We start from the raw sequence: 15,596 nt of genomic DNA on the forward strand, positions 1-15,596 counted from the left end.
TGCTGCCTTGTGTGTAGAGTGTGGGTCTGAGGCAGCCATCCTGCATGGTCCTCTCAGCAGCTGGTCTCCAAACCTAAATAACAGAACCAATCATACTGGCTCTCATTTCCTGCACTTAGAAGTCCAAGCCAGCTGGTTTCACTCTCCAGGCGAGCACATGTTAAACATTATTTGTTTATTTACTGTTGCAAAGGGGGCATAAAACAGAAAGAAAAAGCCAAAAGGTTTGAATCTCCAAAGACATAGGAGCTTGGAAACTCCCTCTTTTCATGTACAGATGAAATACAGATGGGCTCAAAAGCATATCATCATAATGTGTTTCAGTTTAGGAAGAAGGCTGGGATCCTAAGGACTTTAAAAGTGTTGTTTTAGGGACATTCCCCTACCTTATCACGAATGCTGTGGGCTCTTATTGGCTTACTACATTCTCCTGTTGACTGCTGCAAAACCCAGAATAATTTCTGTGTTTTTACCCTAAATTCATTCAAATTCTTCAGGTTGCCAGAGCCACAACTGATCTAAAGATAAGTAGAAGCCTAAACTAGCAGTTTCTTTAGTACTATCTTAATAAGTACATTACTAGATTCCATAGGATTTGAATTTTAGAGTTGAGGATCTTAAAACGTCACCTGACTTTCAAACTTTTCTTTTCTTAAATTTTTAATGCTTTTTAAAATTTATTATTGAGACAGAGAGAAACAGCATGAGCGGGGAAGGGGCTGAGAGAGAGGGAGACACAGAATCTGAAGCAGTCTGCAGGCTCTGACCTAGCTGTCAGCACAGAGCCCCATGCAGGGGCTCGAACTCATGAACCGTGAGATCATGACCGGAGCCGAAGTCAGACGCTTAATCCACTGAGCCACTCAGGCGCCCCCAAACTTATTTTTCTTAAGGTAATGTTACAACTGTTTTTTCAGAAGAGGTCATACTTGAAATTCACATATGAAGCAGATAGTGGTGGAGCTGCTGTGGGGAAAAGTAGGTCTGGGGACTGGAGCCATACTCTGTGCATCTTTTATTGTTTGATCTGGCAACTGTCAAGGCTACTCCGTGGAGTTTAGGGGTCTAATTAATACAGTTGAAAAACACTGATTTAGTTCATATCCCCACTCCCATTTTTTTCTCCCTGATAGGCGGATGAAAGCCAGAGACTTGCAATTCTGAAATGTTTGCATTTATGAAAATAAGTCCAGGCATGCATACTAGAGTGATAGAACAATCAATACAAAGAACTATCATGAGAAAGAACCAAAGTAGGCCCAAGGTAGGCCCAGATTATTGCCTTCTTATGGAAATAGAACAAATCTGAGCTTGGTTGGCAAGTGGATTGATGGACACACACACACACACACACACACACACACACGCAGATAAATCTGACAAGGCATTCAGTTTTGACAGGAATATGAGTTTAATTTTAGCAAATGAACATGAGGTGACAGCAATTTCACATGGCATCATTTATAAGTGCTAGTTGGTCTTGAATTGGAACCTGAAAAGCCATATGGGAGTTGTCTGCTCATAATGGAAACCCTGGGGCCAAAACAGACCGAGGAAGTGTGGAGACAGAAGAATTCTCTAAGAAAGAGTATGAAGAGAAGACCAACATCTGAGACTTGAAGAATGAATGAACATTAAGATATCAGAAGAGCAAGAGAAACCAGTTAAGATGATGGTGAAGGAATAGCGGAGAGGTAGGGGGTAAAAGATCCAACCATTTTCAGCCCTTCCCTGTGGCACCTTTGACAAAACAATTAGCCTCTCTTCCTAAAACCAATGCAATAGGCTCTTAATTGAACCAAGCATGTATCTTTTATTTATTGCTTTTATTAAAAATAAAAACATAAGTGAAAGTTCATTTTACCCTTACAATTCTTCATTGTAGTAAAGGTCTTTAAAATGACTATCGATTCTCTTAAATAGAATCATTTCCTTCCTTCCTCCCTCCCTTTCTTCCTTCTTGCCTTCTTTTATTTTTAAGTCCTGTCATTTGAATATATTGAGGTGTATGCTCTCTTGTCAAGCTCAAGGTGGAAGGAGAACCTTTTTTTTGAGAGAGGAGTGCTGTTGTTCACTTAAAAAACCACTACATTGACAATTTTATGCCAATGTTATAATGAAAAGTAAAAGATACAAATTGGCAACAACCATTATAGTATAAAATCATTCAGCGTTCTTCCTTTGCTTTGATTTCATATTTTATGGTGTGCTACTAATTTGAATTTAATTTTGATTCTACTTAGTTTTTGTTAGGCTACCAAAGTAGATTATATATTTTCCTATAAAATCTTTCATTTTGTCATTTAAACCATTTGTTTTTTTGTTTGTTTGGTGTGTGTGTGTGCGTGTGCGTGCACGTGTAGGTGTGTGTGGACAGAATCGTTAAGTCAACCTACAAATGTGTATTGAATATGTATTGTGTTATTTGCTTTATCATGGGTGTTGAAGAATAATACAAAATAAGAAGACAAATTTTCTGCTCTTAAGACTGTTGCTATTAGGTTGACATGATTAATTTAATGGACTATAAGGCAAAAATTAAACATTCTTTTAAGCAGATCCAAACCTCAGTCATACAGTTTAACTGTCTATGTACTTGGGAGCATTGACCATCACTGTCCTCTTCCTCAGGAAATTTTATCCATCATCATCTTCCTAGTTCTAATCTGAAGAGTATAATCCTTATTCAGAGTTCCATTTGGAGGTTCTTTTTAGTTTAAGGTGCAGACCCCAATTCATATTAACATTCAATAGAGGAAGACTTCAAGGCCTACAAGAGGCACCATTAACAGTGGAATTGCAGATATCACAAAATTACCAAAGAAAGTATAGCACATAGGCATTTTGTTTTTGGGTATTTCCTGCTGGCTTTCCTTAAGTAATGTCATCTGTCAAGGGCCTACTTCTGTCTATTCAAGGCTGGACCCACTTCTGGGTAACCCACTTGCCAAGGCCTTACTTTACCTTGCACATCCTTCATCAAAGAGGAATTCTTGTTTGAAGTGCCTGTAAGTGGAATAGGTGTGTTTGGTAGTCCATTTCTACTCATTTGTATTTTCCTTTATGGAGTGAGAAAATGAGGCTCAGGTGAATTTGTAAGTGATTTGCCCAGGGCCCTGTAACCTGTTTCCATGTAGCCAAAACTAGGATCTCTTTGTTGGTGTTCTTTTCACTATATCACACAGCCTTTCTGAGCTGTGTTTTCATAAACTTCTTCATATACTTCTGTCATGTAGCAACAGCACTGAGGAAGGAAACACTTCACTGTGTGGTTTGGTGTTATTATTATAACAATGATTAAATTAATAATATTTCTCAATAACTTTCATTATTGTTGACCACTAACAATAATAAGTGTAGGGGTCATTGAACAAGTAATGCTTACTTTCAATTATGAAAACCATAAGAATAATTTTGAAAACAAATTCTCAAGAACATATAATGATTTTTCTTTTCACTTCATATGCTCCCATTTAAAGACTCCTTATCATAAAGGTGCACAGTGACTCTGGGCCTTTTCTCAAGTAAGAGATTTGTCATCTTCTTACCCTGGATAGAAACCTTCCTTTCTACACATAGATTTCAAAGTCTTTTATAATCCTAGACCTCTAGCATTTCTAGTACAGTACTGCATAGTAACCTTAATTCCCCTTCAGTTTGGAAAACATGCTTCTTTAGAGGCTCAGGACAACAGATACCTTATGAATATATTTGTGTACATATTTAAGTCTTCTGAATTATAATCTAAAAATTAATATTTAAAATTTAATTTCTAGGTTGGAACCATAGGTTCAAAGGATATGACTGTCTATTTGGCACTTGTTAAGAATGACTTATTTTGCTTATTACAGTGTAGCGTTATCAATAAAGGCAAGATGTTGGAAACCACTGATAGGTCCAGCATTATTATTATTATTATTTTTAAATATTTTTATTTATTTCTAGGAGAGAGAGAGAGAGACAGCGTGAGCAGGGGAGGGTCAGAGAGAGAGGGAGACACAGACTCTGAAACAGGCTCCAGGCTCTGAGCTGGCGGTCAGCACAGAGCCCGACGCGGGGCTTGAACCCACGAACAGCAAGATCAAGACCTAAGCGAAAGTCGGTCGCTTCACCGACTAAGCCACCCAGGCGCCCCAGGTCCAGCATTATTAAAGGAATAGATTTTGAATAAGTGATGACAAGTTTCTGGGATAGAATATCACTTGGTTGTTAAAACATACATGAAATACTCAAAGGTTAAACAAAAACACTGGGGAAAATGGTATGTATGCTTTATTCCAGTTTTGGTAAATTTATGTCTGTGGAAGGTGGTATGCAAAAGTGAAATTAGTTTTCTACTTTCTGAGGACAGGTAAAGTATGGGTCATTTTGTTATTATGCTATATCATTATTTAATGTTATTTCATGATTCCTGTAGTCAAAAAAGTGGTACATTTCATACTGTAATAACCATTTAATTTGGTTTATAAGTTGCTGAAAAATTTGTTACATTGAAGTCACTTGTCATTCATTTTATCAAACTGTCTAAGTAACTTGACCTCTCCAAGCTTTTTTGTCTTCATCTGTAAAATGCAAGAGCACAGAGCTCTCATATAATTTGAGAATTAGCTCACCAAGTGGTTGTTCTTTCTATTTCTGGTCACCTTCCTTATTCATATGCAGGGCTCAGCTGTGATTTACTTCTGGTTCATTTCCAAAACCAAAAGTTCAATGATGGAGTCTTCTCCTCATTGGGGATATATGAAGGAGCAAGTCAGGGGCCAAATATGTGTACCAAATGTGCTTTGAAAAATGGCAGCATCAATAAAATTAAGTCCACATTTTCTTAAGAGAACTATTTTCCAGAGGCCCAAATATTTGGATGAATAAGTGAATATTTAAAAATATGACTTTTGTTGCTTCTTTGTACTTTAGTCACACTGAAGTACTGAATTGATTTACCTTTCAGAAGTGGAAAGTCATGGGACCTGAGTGAAAGATCCAGCAGAACAGCAGCATAGAATTATGGAGTGGCTATGTGACAGTCCACTTGCCATGAGTAAAGGTGAGAAGTGGAACCCTATTCAGAGCTCTTAATTTGAGAGTTTTCTCTGGAAACATAGAAGGACTTGGTGCTCCAGGTATCTTTTCTCCTCTTCTTAATTTTTTCTTTTTTCTGATTAAGCTTTCCCACCTGAATGAAATGTAGGCTTTGACATTACCTGTCATCTAATATCACCCGTCACCTGATATCACCGTTAGCATCATCTAAGAACTACAATGTTTGACAACTGTCCTGTGATTGATTCACAATGGATTACATTTAGAGTAAATATGAATTGCCAATTGCTTTCTGAAAAATAGAGTTTGGGGCACCTGGGTGGCTCAGTCAGTTAAGCATCTGACTTTGGCTCAGGTCATGATATTACAGTTTGTGGGTTCAAGCCCTGCATCAGATTCTGTGCTGACAGCTTGGAGCCTGGAGCCTGCTTCAGATTCTGTGTCTCCCCCTCTCTCAAAAATAAACAAACATGAAATAAAAAGAGGAAAACTCCATACTGATAGTGTTATTAAAAAGCACTAAGATTAGCTTCAATATTATATTTTTGTCAGCATATGGACCTGTTTATTCAATGCTACTATATTGATGTGTTCTCCAGGAGCTTTTAGGAACTGAATTCAATCTACGAATAAAGAAACAAGCATCCACTGAAACATCTAACAGCATGGACATGGTGTGTGAGTACTTGCACTTATAAAAAGACACAATCTTGATTTTAAGATCAAGATGTAGGTGATGGAGGAGAGGTGGATGGAAGGGAAAGGGTAGTGCAGGTAGTGGTGTAAAAGGGATAAGTATCTGAATGACTATTAAACAAGGCTGCATGAAATACATTACTACAGATATAAACAAGGCACTGAGGATTCTGGAGGATGGATATCATTAACTTCTTTGGGAAAAGGCTTCTTGGAGGAGATGACATTTATAAAGTAAATGAGAGATGAGCACAGAGATATGGCAAGGCATTTGATTTCAGGCAGTCTGGTGTTACTGGAGTATAGTATGGGTAAGAGAATGCAGAGATGAAGGAGATCATCCTATGTTTGAGAATGGTAGATCATTTCTAAATAACAGAGCATTAAATATACATATACAATGCAAGCTTTTATAAAGTGTATATAATCACTCAAATCAGCTAACTAGAATACACATTAATATTTATTAAAATCATGTTCTGTAATTATGAGATGTCCAAGAAAATGATAGAATCTTGCATTGAGTCTCCGACCTATCCCGTACTATCCCATAGAAAATCTGAAAGGTTGGTAGAGCCGTGCTGAGTACAGTAAGGGCACATATAGGGCGAGTGCCAAGATGCTAGGACCCACTGTGTGTCCTGTGGGCTGGGTTGTCCCTTTGCTACATTAATTCTGTATCACACATTCATTCTACAAAAGACTGAGTGGGCAGTAATTTATATATGCTAGGCATTGTGCTACAATCCAGAAATACAATAGTGAATTAGTAATTCAGTCCCTGACCTCAAGAGCTAAGAATCCTGAGATGGAGCTGAGGTTGGTGGAGATAAAAATAAGCAGAGATTCAAATACAGAGTGCCTGATAAGGGACATAAAGAGTGTTGTGGGAGCACACAGTAGAATATGTATTTCAGACAGGACGGGTTGTGGAAGAGGTCCTAAAGAAGTGCTGTTCAAGCCTAGGAAGGTAGGAATGAGGCAGGTGACCTTGGAAAAACTATGCCAGAGGAAGTAACATGTAAATCTAGAAAGCAGAGTTAGTAGGGAAAATGAGAGAGAAAGAGAGAAGACGGACTATACATACATGGTGCTTTCTAGGAAGTGAAAAACAATACAGCTGAAAGCTATAGTGTAAGGTAGGTTGAGGGGGAACTTGGGGTTCTACTTGTGTTTATGAAAGATTGCAGAGGGTTAGGGCAGGAGGTGGGAAGACCAGCTAGGGTGCCTGTATGAATCTCATCCATATCATGATGGTGGTCTGAACTTGGGTAGGAGCCATGAGGATGGAGAGAAGTGAGTGAATCCTCAGCACAACTTGGAGAGGATTCCTTAAGACCTAGGCATGGCCTGGAGGTGGAGTGTGAGGGAGAGGAAGGTGCTAAGCATCCTCCCACTGTCTGTCTTGGCCATTGGGACAGTGGTAACTGTTAGCTGAGTCCCATCGGTAGTGCCGGAAAAGACTGAGCCCATGAAACTGCAAGGTTGCTCGTTTCTGGATAGTGCCAGGCCGACGTCAATTAGCATGTGGGCTGTTTGCTGTGAGTGAGAGTGGCAGGGCTACGGTTTGTTTTTATTCTTCCTTCTTGAGACAATCTCTAATCATACTCGTTCAGTACAGAAAATGAGCTGCCCCCGCTTCACTCAATTGAAATCCAAAAATGTACCAAATGACTAGACGACGGCTTTCAGTGAGGAGTTCGAAAGGAAATCAGCTCCTCATGCTGCCGACTGAAAATGGGTAATTACAATATATTTAACACATTCGACTTTATTAGTTTTGAAATTAGTAAAGCTCTTTTTGTGGAGCCACAAAATTCTATCACTAGGAAACCTCTTTAGAGATTACTGACAAATGTTACAGATGAAGAAATTGTATAGGTTAAATTACAGGCTCAACGTCAATTGCCTGGTAGTTATTTTTTCTCTCTCTAAATTGCAGTGATGATGTCTTGAAAAAATGTTGATTAAACAAGTGAAAGCAGGCATATATCATCATAGGACCCACAGAATTGTTTTATGTTGCTATTGAAATGCTCTGAAAATTTTTTGTGGTAAAATGAAAGGGTTGAAATACAATCAGTTGAAATAGACTATGGTATAGTTTCTTTTCTTGGTGATCATGCCTGCTTTTAGATTCTTTTGTTAAGTGATTTATGTACATTTATCCAGGGCATAATTATCTTGATTAATATTGAGAAATATGGTATTTATAATCCCAATGTTTAACAAAGTGCTACATGATTAGTCCTTTAAAAATAATGAACCCTCTTGTATATAGAATTTCATTTCAGATTATCAAGTGCCAACTAATATTTTCAAAATTTTAATCACCCATATATAATGGATTCAGAGGAAATATGTGAGGGGTATCATAGCTCTGATATTATAAATCAATGAGAAATTAAACCACATTTTAGTATACTGCAGCAGTCACATTTTTCTGGTCTTCTGTCTTTTGCATTTAGATACTAGATGTCTATTATTTAATCAGAAATGATTTAGAAAAATGAAGTTATTAAAAATTAGAAAAATTTTAAATATGTCATTTTATACACATAATTATTGATTTGGCCCTGTTGTCACCAAAGAATAAAAGTCCTGTCTAGGATTAGTAAGTCTCAGTCAGGCCTCCAGCTCTATTCCCTAACATAGGAAAACAAACATTGAACATATTCTATGTTGCTTTTATCTTTATGACTTCTAAGGGAGATGAAATTTGTCAAGAGTTCTTTTCCTGGTGGAATATAGACCAGATCTTCTATTTTCCTGAACAAGCAGAACCAAATTCCTTGGATCTTCTTAAATGACCAAGCAGTTATTGCTAAGCTTTTGTGTCAATTAGTAAAGGCCCTGGGTCAACATGTTAGGAATTACTAAAACAGAATCAATTTTTTTCTCTTTCCCTTCAAAATTTGGGGAAGCTTTAGGGACGTCAAAGTTCCTTTTCTTCATGGGTATCTTCGAGTTTCATCAGTTTGTAAGCCTATATGGTAGAAGGAAATTATGATAAAGAAAACACTCAGGGAAAAAGTTAAAATTAAACTATAGTGACTGCTTAATATGGGATTTACTTACGTAACTTTCTAAACTTTTAATATACAAATATAAAATTGATGTTTATTGAGTAGTTATTTCCTCCTGTGTCTAGAAAATATCTCCAAATACCAATAATAATCTTAAGCATGCCAAGTCTTTCACATTTATTACTTCATGGATTCCTCATCTAAGAGGTAGGTAGTTATTATCCCCATTTAACAAATAGGGAGACAGAAATTTAAAAGAAGTGACTTGCTCAACATCAAATTTTAAGTGATGGAGGCTGGTTACCTATGACTGTTGGATTTCAGAGCTTAGGTTCTTCACCCCATTGTGATACCACCAAAGAGAATATTTGAGTCTCTGTGAAGGAGATGGTTTGTATTCAGAGTTCTCCCTTCATAATGTGCTTCTGGATATATAGCTGTACAGCTACATCATCTTTCCTACATCCAAATTTGGAAATGGCATTTGACAAGCTTCTGCAGAGCTTAGAAAGCCCAAGAGGGTAAAAGCGCATGTGATGTTTAGCTTTTGAGACTTCCTGGGCCTAGCTGGTTCTTTTGCAGTCGGTACATTTGGTATTGCATGTTTTTTTTTTTTAATTTTTTTAAATGTTTTATTTATTTCTAGGAGAGAGAGAGAGAGAGACAGTGTGAGCAGGAGAGGGTCATAGAGAGGAGTCACAGACTCTGAAACAGGCTCCAGGCTCTGAGCTGGCAGTCAGCACAGAGCCTGACGCGGGGCTCGAACCCACGAACCGCGAGACCATGACCTAAGCGAAAGTCGGAAGCTTAACCGACTAAGCCACCCAGGCGCCCCTAGTATTGCATGTTTTTTAAGAAGCTGCCCTTATGCTCTTGTTGCTGAGACAAAATATAGATACAGCTCACTTTTTTCAAACTTCAACTGTACTCCTGCATTCTTGATTGTTACTCATACTCCCTAGTTGAGCTTACTGAGTAAAGACAGAAATATGGGGTGCCTGGGTGGCTCAGTCAGTTAAGCGGCTGACTGCAGCTCAGGTCATGATCTCGCAGTTCATGAGTTCGAGGCCCGCGTCAGGCTCTGTGCTGACAGCTCAGAGTCTGGAGCCTGCTTCAGATTCTGTGTCTCCCTCTCTCTCTGCCCCTCCCCTGCTCTTTCTCTCTCAAAAATAATAAATGTTAAAAAAAAAAAATTTAAAAAAGTATTATATTGGATAGGTGAAGAGGGGAAGCTGATGTGGACAAAACAGGACAAAAGTCTGTTTAATGAAGTACCTTGAGGGGCACATGGGTGGCTCAGTCGGTTGAGCGTCTGACTTCAGCTCAGGTCATGATCTTACGGTTTGTGGGTTCGAGCCCCTGCTGATGGCTCAGAGCCTGGAGCCTGCTTCAGATTCTGTGTCTCCCTCTTTCTGACCATCCCTTGCTCACGCGGTCTCTCTCTCTCTCAGAAATAAATAAAGTGCCTTGGATCAATTCTTTACCTGGCATTTCTCTCTCAAGAAAATTCACTCCTTAAATATGCACTGAGGAAACCCCTCCTCTTCCAGAAGATGCAGTAGACATCCTTTTTCCTATTTCTTCCACTAAGTACCACTAAAAACCCTGTACATTATGTATATAAAACAAACATAAGAAGATTCTGAAAGGTGGAAAGAAGGCAGACCTCAGGACCAGAAGCCAGAAGTAGTGGTGAATTCTCTGGATTTTCTTTTCCCTCATAGTTCTCTGACTAGGTACTAGGTACTCTTTAGCTAGCGACCGAGAAATGCCAATGGGCTCAGACATGTTCATGCGTCAGCAGAGACCATGGAGAAAGGAGAAAGTCTGGACTTTCACTTCCACCCAGTAACCACACTGCACCCTATAGAATTCTGGGTCAGGGGAGGGCACGTGAGGAGGAGCAATGAGGCGTCCCTGGACTTCTACCTCTATGTGGCAGTAATGAGTCAACAATGTCCCCTGACCTGAGGCAGCATTGTCAGAGGAGGCCTGCTAAAATAGCTTTAAAGATGACCCAGTCTTTTTAATATCATACCTAAAATGTGCAGGTATTAATGGAAAATCGCTCATCATTCCAAGGAAAATCTCAGCTTGAATGAGAAAAGACAATCAACAAATGCCAATACTGAAATGACATGGATGTTAACATTACCTGACAAGGATTTTGAAGCAGCCATGATAAAAGATCAAAGAACAATTACAAACATGCTTGACACAAATGAACATAGCAAGTCTCAGCAAAGAAACAGAAGCTACAAAGAAAAGTAAATGGAAAATTTAGAGCTAAAGCATACATGGGCCCAATCTGTGAACTTGGGGATACAATGCTAGAAATTATCCAGTCTGAACAACAGAGAAAAAAGACTGAAAAGGAAAAAAAACACCATAGGGTAAGTGGAACTGCAGCGAAAGATCTAACAACTGGGTCACTGGAGTCCCGGAAGTAAAGGAGAATAAAGGGATGGAGCTGAAAGACTGTTTGAAAAAATAATGGCTGAAAAATATCTACAATTGGGAAATGACATAAACCCATAGGTTCAAGAAGCTGAGTCAACCCCAAACAGGACAAACCCAAACATATTCATGCCAGGACACATCATCGCCAACCTTCTCTCAAGAACAGAGAAAAAAATCTTGAAAGCAGCCAGAAAGAAGCGATGTAGGAAATGCACTCATTTTTGGCATTAGAGGAAGGGGTGGGTTATCAACACTTCTTGTTGATTTTAATTCTTAGTCTTCTGCCTTGGTAACTCAACTTATCTGAACGTGCACAGAGCATTTACTAGACATCTATAAATTATGCTGGCACTTGGGGGACACGTATCAATCCCATTCTTCCTGTAACTGCTCCACAGTTACAGGTATTATCCGTCAGAGCAAATCAAGAAATTCCAGAATTTGAAAGAACCTCAAAAAACAAACAAATGAAAAAAACCCCGTCGAGAACAGAAATTTTTAATTTGGGATTTCTGGATGGGCTTCTGCTCTGTGAACTAATTGAAATTAATCTAAAAATGCCGGCATGTATGTGGACTTTTCCAGGAAAAGGACCATACTTTTCATCAGATTCTCAAAGGAGTTGGTGGCCCAAAAAAGTTAAAAGCCATTGTAAGCTTCCGATCTTTTCAGGCTAAACCATATAATCCAACCTAGGTAGAAAAGCAGCTAAAAGCAGAAAAGGTACTCCTCATATATGTTAAAATTCCTGAATGCTACCTCATAATTCTCTACTTTTTAAGGGAAAACTAAGAAAATGGCAGTTTTCTAATCCCTTCAAGTCACTTCTGGAAATACATGTTCATTAAAGAATATTTGCCTGTAGTCTTATTTTGATCATTTTAAAAATAGTACTTGAGGTGATTAAGTGGCTAATGCACTGTGATTTCAAATGTACTTCAAGTTTGATTCCTCCCAATGCCAATGGAAAAGTTCAGACATACAAAGAAGCAGCAGCAATGTCTCGACATTAGTACCAATGGGCTGGTTTATGAGATATGACAAACTGTTCTACAATCTACATTTAAGTCCTATTAATTACACAATGTGTAACTGCCAATTTACCTGAACAAAAAATGTTAGTGCATTCCCTTGTGAAAAAATAAAACAGCTAGGTCAAACAGATCCATTCAGTTTCTGTCTTCACAGCATGGCTGTCCCTCACTCCCTGTATCTTCTACCTGATCCGTAATACAAGTTAGGGGAGTTCATCTGCAGGAACATACTATAAAGTTTTAGGTTGCTACAGCTTAAATTAATACATCAAAATTAATGCTCCAATGTCACCAGGAGAGCCAGAAATTGGATAATACATTATTTCAGTAAAAACTTGATTACCTGCTTCCAGTAGGTCCCTAAAGTAGTTTGATTTACTCAGATATTCTCCACTGGCTCTATCTACAGAATCAAAGAATCACCAAGGAAGCGCCTTCGTTAAACATACAACTCCAGGCTCTAGCCTCAAATTAACCACAATGCAACTAGAAGGATTTGGGAATCTGAAAGTTTTATCAAGTCCTTCAGGTGATTCTTGAGCTCACACAGGTTAGTCTTCTTAAACTTGAATATGCATACAAATTATTCTAGGTTCTTGATACAAATGCAGATTCTGATCCAATTGGTCTGGAAGGGGCCTGAGATTCTGCATTTCTAACAAGCCCCCAGGTGATACTGCTACTTTGAGGACACTTTTGAGTTGTATGATCAGAGAGTGTATTTTTCACCTGGTTAATGTGTAAATCATTATAGGCCATTATATTTTCCTTCTGTATCTGGATTCTCTAACAGGGAATTGTACCTTGATACTGCCCATTTCTCACTTATCACTGATAGTGTCTCTAGAAGCTAGTGTGATCACTTGAGGTAAGGCATTTAGCTGACGTACAAGTTCACAAAAAGACAGCCTGAAATAGAAATGAACATCACACATTAACTTACAACATAATGGGTTTATATTTAATATAGTACGTCTCACCGTGGAGATGTTACTCAGTTAATATAGAGGTTTTTTTTTTTTTTTTTAACATTAAGTCTCTTCTCCATTTAACTGTCCGTATAAAGTATTTTTTTACATTATATATTTTCTCCATTTTAACATTAGATACACTGAGTATATTTTTGTTACCTCCCCCCAACCAAAGAAATAAAAATTTTAATTTCTGAATATATTTGATATCTAAGTGCAATATTAACTTGGGATATAACAAAACAAAAATCTAATAAAAATATGGAGAAAAGACTCCTTGGTGATGCAGGAGGCAGTGGTAATTTCCAAGGATTCTGGATAAGGGTTTCCTTCTTCCTATTTCATGCGCTTTGAGAATTCCAAAACTTTGAAATAATATGTAAATTTCAGTCATCTGACTTCTTTGAGCCTGTTTCTAACTAATACATATGAATTATACACTGCTTTTTTTCAGCGCATTTTTTGTTGTGAAAACATTTTTTCCCCCATTTAACATATATCAGTTTGTTCCCATTTACAGGGAGACAAGAATGTGAAAATATCCTATTTCTTCTGAACTTTCAGACACTAAAGATCAGTTTTTAACCTCAATAATTCACAAAGATTTTCTGGGCAAGGTCTGATTCAGAAGGCCCGTCAAAATCACATTTGTCCATTTCTCTTTCGTGCATATACCCCCAAACAAGCACAGATGCCTGTAATGCTGAGAGCCACACCTAACAAGAGAGCGACTGCATCTCCAGCTTCTACTGCTTCAACAACAGGCAGCACCAAAAGCAGTGAAATGAGGACCAAGAACAACTGTGCTGAAATTGAAGCCATGATGTTGGGATCTTCAGGTATCTGGATCTTGAGGACAGAAAGTTCCTAGAAGTCAAACATGGCAACAAAAAAGGAATCATTAAAATTTTCCACCTTTTCAAATGACACTATGAATACATAAATAACAATCCATATAACCTTTTAAATTTAAATTTCAGAGCCATTTCCCTATTTGAAAGGTAGAAAAAGTTTACATAAAAGGTTTTAAAGATGGTCATTTGAGGCTAACCTCCCCTTCCCATGATAATTCCTTGACTCTAGCAATGTTTCCACAAGCTATCATGCCAACACCGTGTGAATCAACTAAGCAAATTGAACAGAATATAATTAAGAACAAACAGAAACCACCACCAGACACTCGGAAACTTACAATATCCTAATATTTTGAGTAAATGTGAGTAAGAATTACATTTTCTTAGGATTTCTCCCACCCAGGAAATTCAGACAAATCTGGCAAAAGTCACGCAATACAGAAGTCTGTAAAGTTGTGGGGAATTAGTAAGACTTACCAAAGAAAGTATTTATGTATAATCCTATCTGATTCGAAATACTCCCTTCCTGGAGTTCCGGATGCTGAGGCTAAGAGGTTCCACGTGACAGAGCCTAGTATCAGAAGGAGGTAGGATTTAGGAATTACTCACCACCATCATCATCATCATTATTATTTTAAGGACACAGCCACAGTGCAGAAGGAGGAAGTCGTTCGGAAGAGAAAGGAATGGATAATAACTAGAGAAAACAGTTCGTTCAGGCAGGGGAACTAGACTTAAAGTTGGTCAGTTCGCCGGCACACGAAAAGCTAAAAATAAATCGAACCCAGAGAAAGTTTGTGCCAGGGGTTGATAAGATTTTTAAAAAACAATCCATGCTTTGTCCCGGATAGGTGCAAATATCCTTGTTTTACAAATATACTGAGGTAATCTTAAGTTTCCTTGGGAGAGGAGTTCGTACATTACCTTCCTGGAAGCAGCCATTACAGGAATGGCGAGGAGGGCGGGGTCTCCAAACTACACTTCCCACAATCCCCGCTGCCGACGTCTCCCAGGATGTGCCGGCGCGCTCCCCGGTAACTGGCTGAGGGAGTGACGAGCACGCGCTACCGGAGACGAGGAGGAGCTCGCCTGCGGGTCTTCCTCACAGCGCGCTGAACTTTACTGGTAAAGTGGTTTACAGTTTGTACAAACGCTCTCTCAAAAATGAGATAAAGAAATGACAGCACATGGTTTTTACCCTGCTTAAGGTTTCGAGACACACACATAGTTATGTCTTCTTCGAGTGAAATGAAGACCCAGCAGCGGAAAGATAGCCCCCGAGCAGAGTCATTTGTCTCGGACGCTTTTAAACTAGCGGCTTCCAACATTGTGAAGCAGGGAATTCCCTGTCACCATCTTCCCTTACCTTATGACGTTTTGTTAATTCTTTTCAAGCAATAGGGAAAACATTTAATTAGACATTTTGGAAAATGTTAAAACCGTTTGTAGGGAAAAGCAAAGTTCAGGAAAAAGGGTTTATAGGAAGATATGTATTCAGGTTCTAGAGTTGAGTTT

General features: G+C 38.5%; 1 protein-coding gene across 1 annotated transcript; it reads right to left on the bottom strand.

The window, feature by feature from the left end:
* Window positions 1–13,190: 13,190 nt before the first annotated feature.
* On the bottom strand, window positions 13,191–15,067 carry SMIM30 (small integral membrane protein 30). The gene is made up of 3 exons (XM_039250273.1): window positions 15,006–15,067; window positions 14,559–14,652; window positions 13,191–14,094 (listed from the first exon to the last, which is right to left on the bottom strand). Exon 3 carries the CDS (start codon window positions 14,047–14,049, stop codon window positions 13,870–13,872), a length of 180 nt encoding a protein of 59 aa, XP_039106204.1. The 5' UTR covers window positions 14,050–14,094; window positions 14,559–14,652; window positions 15,006–15,067; the 3' UTR covers window positions 13,191–13,869.
* Window positions 15,068–15,596: the final 529 nt, after the last annotated feature.

This window comes from Hyaena hyaena, unplaced genomic scaffold (assembly GCF_003009895.1).
Source record: "Hyaena hyaena isolate Hyena2069 unplaced genomic scaffold, ASM300989v1 scaffold_365, whole genome shotgun sequence".
Taxonomy (NCBI): domain Eukaryota; kingdom Metazoa; phylum Chordata; class Mammalia; order Carnivora; family Hyaenidae; genus Hyaena; species Hyaena hyaena.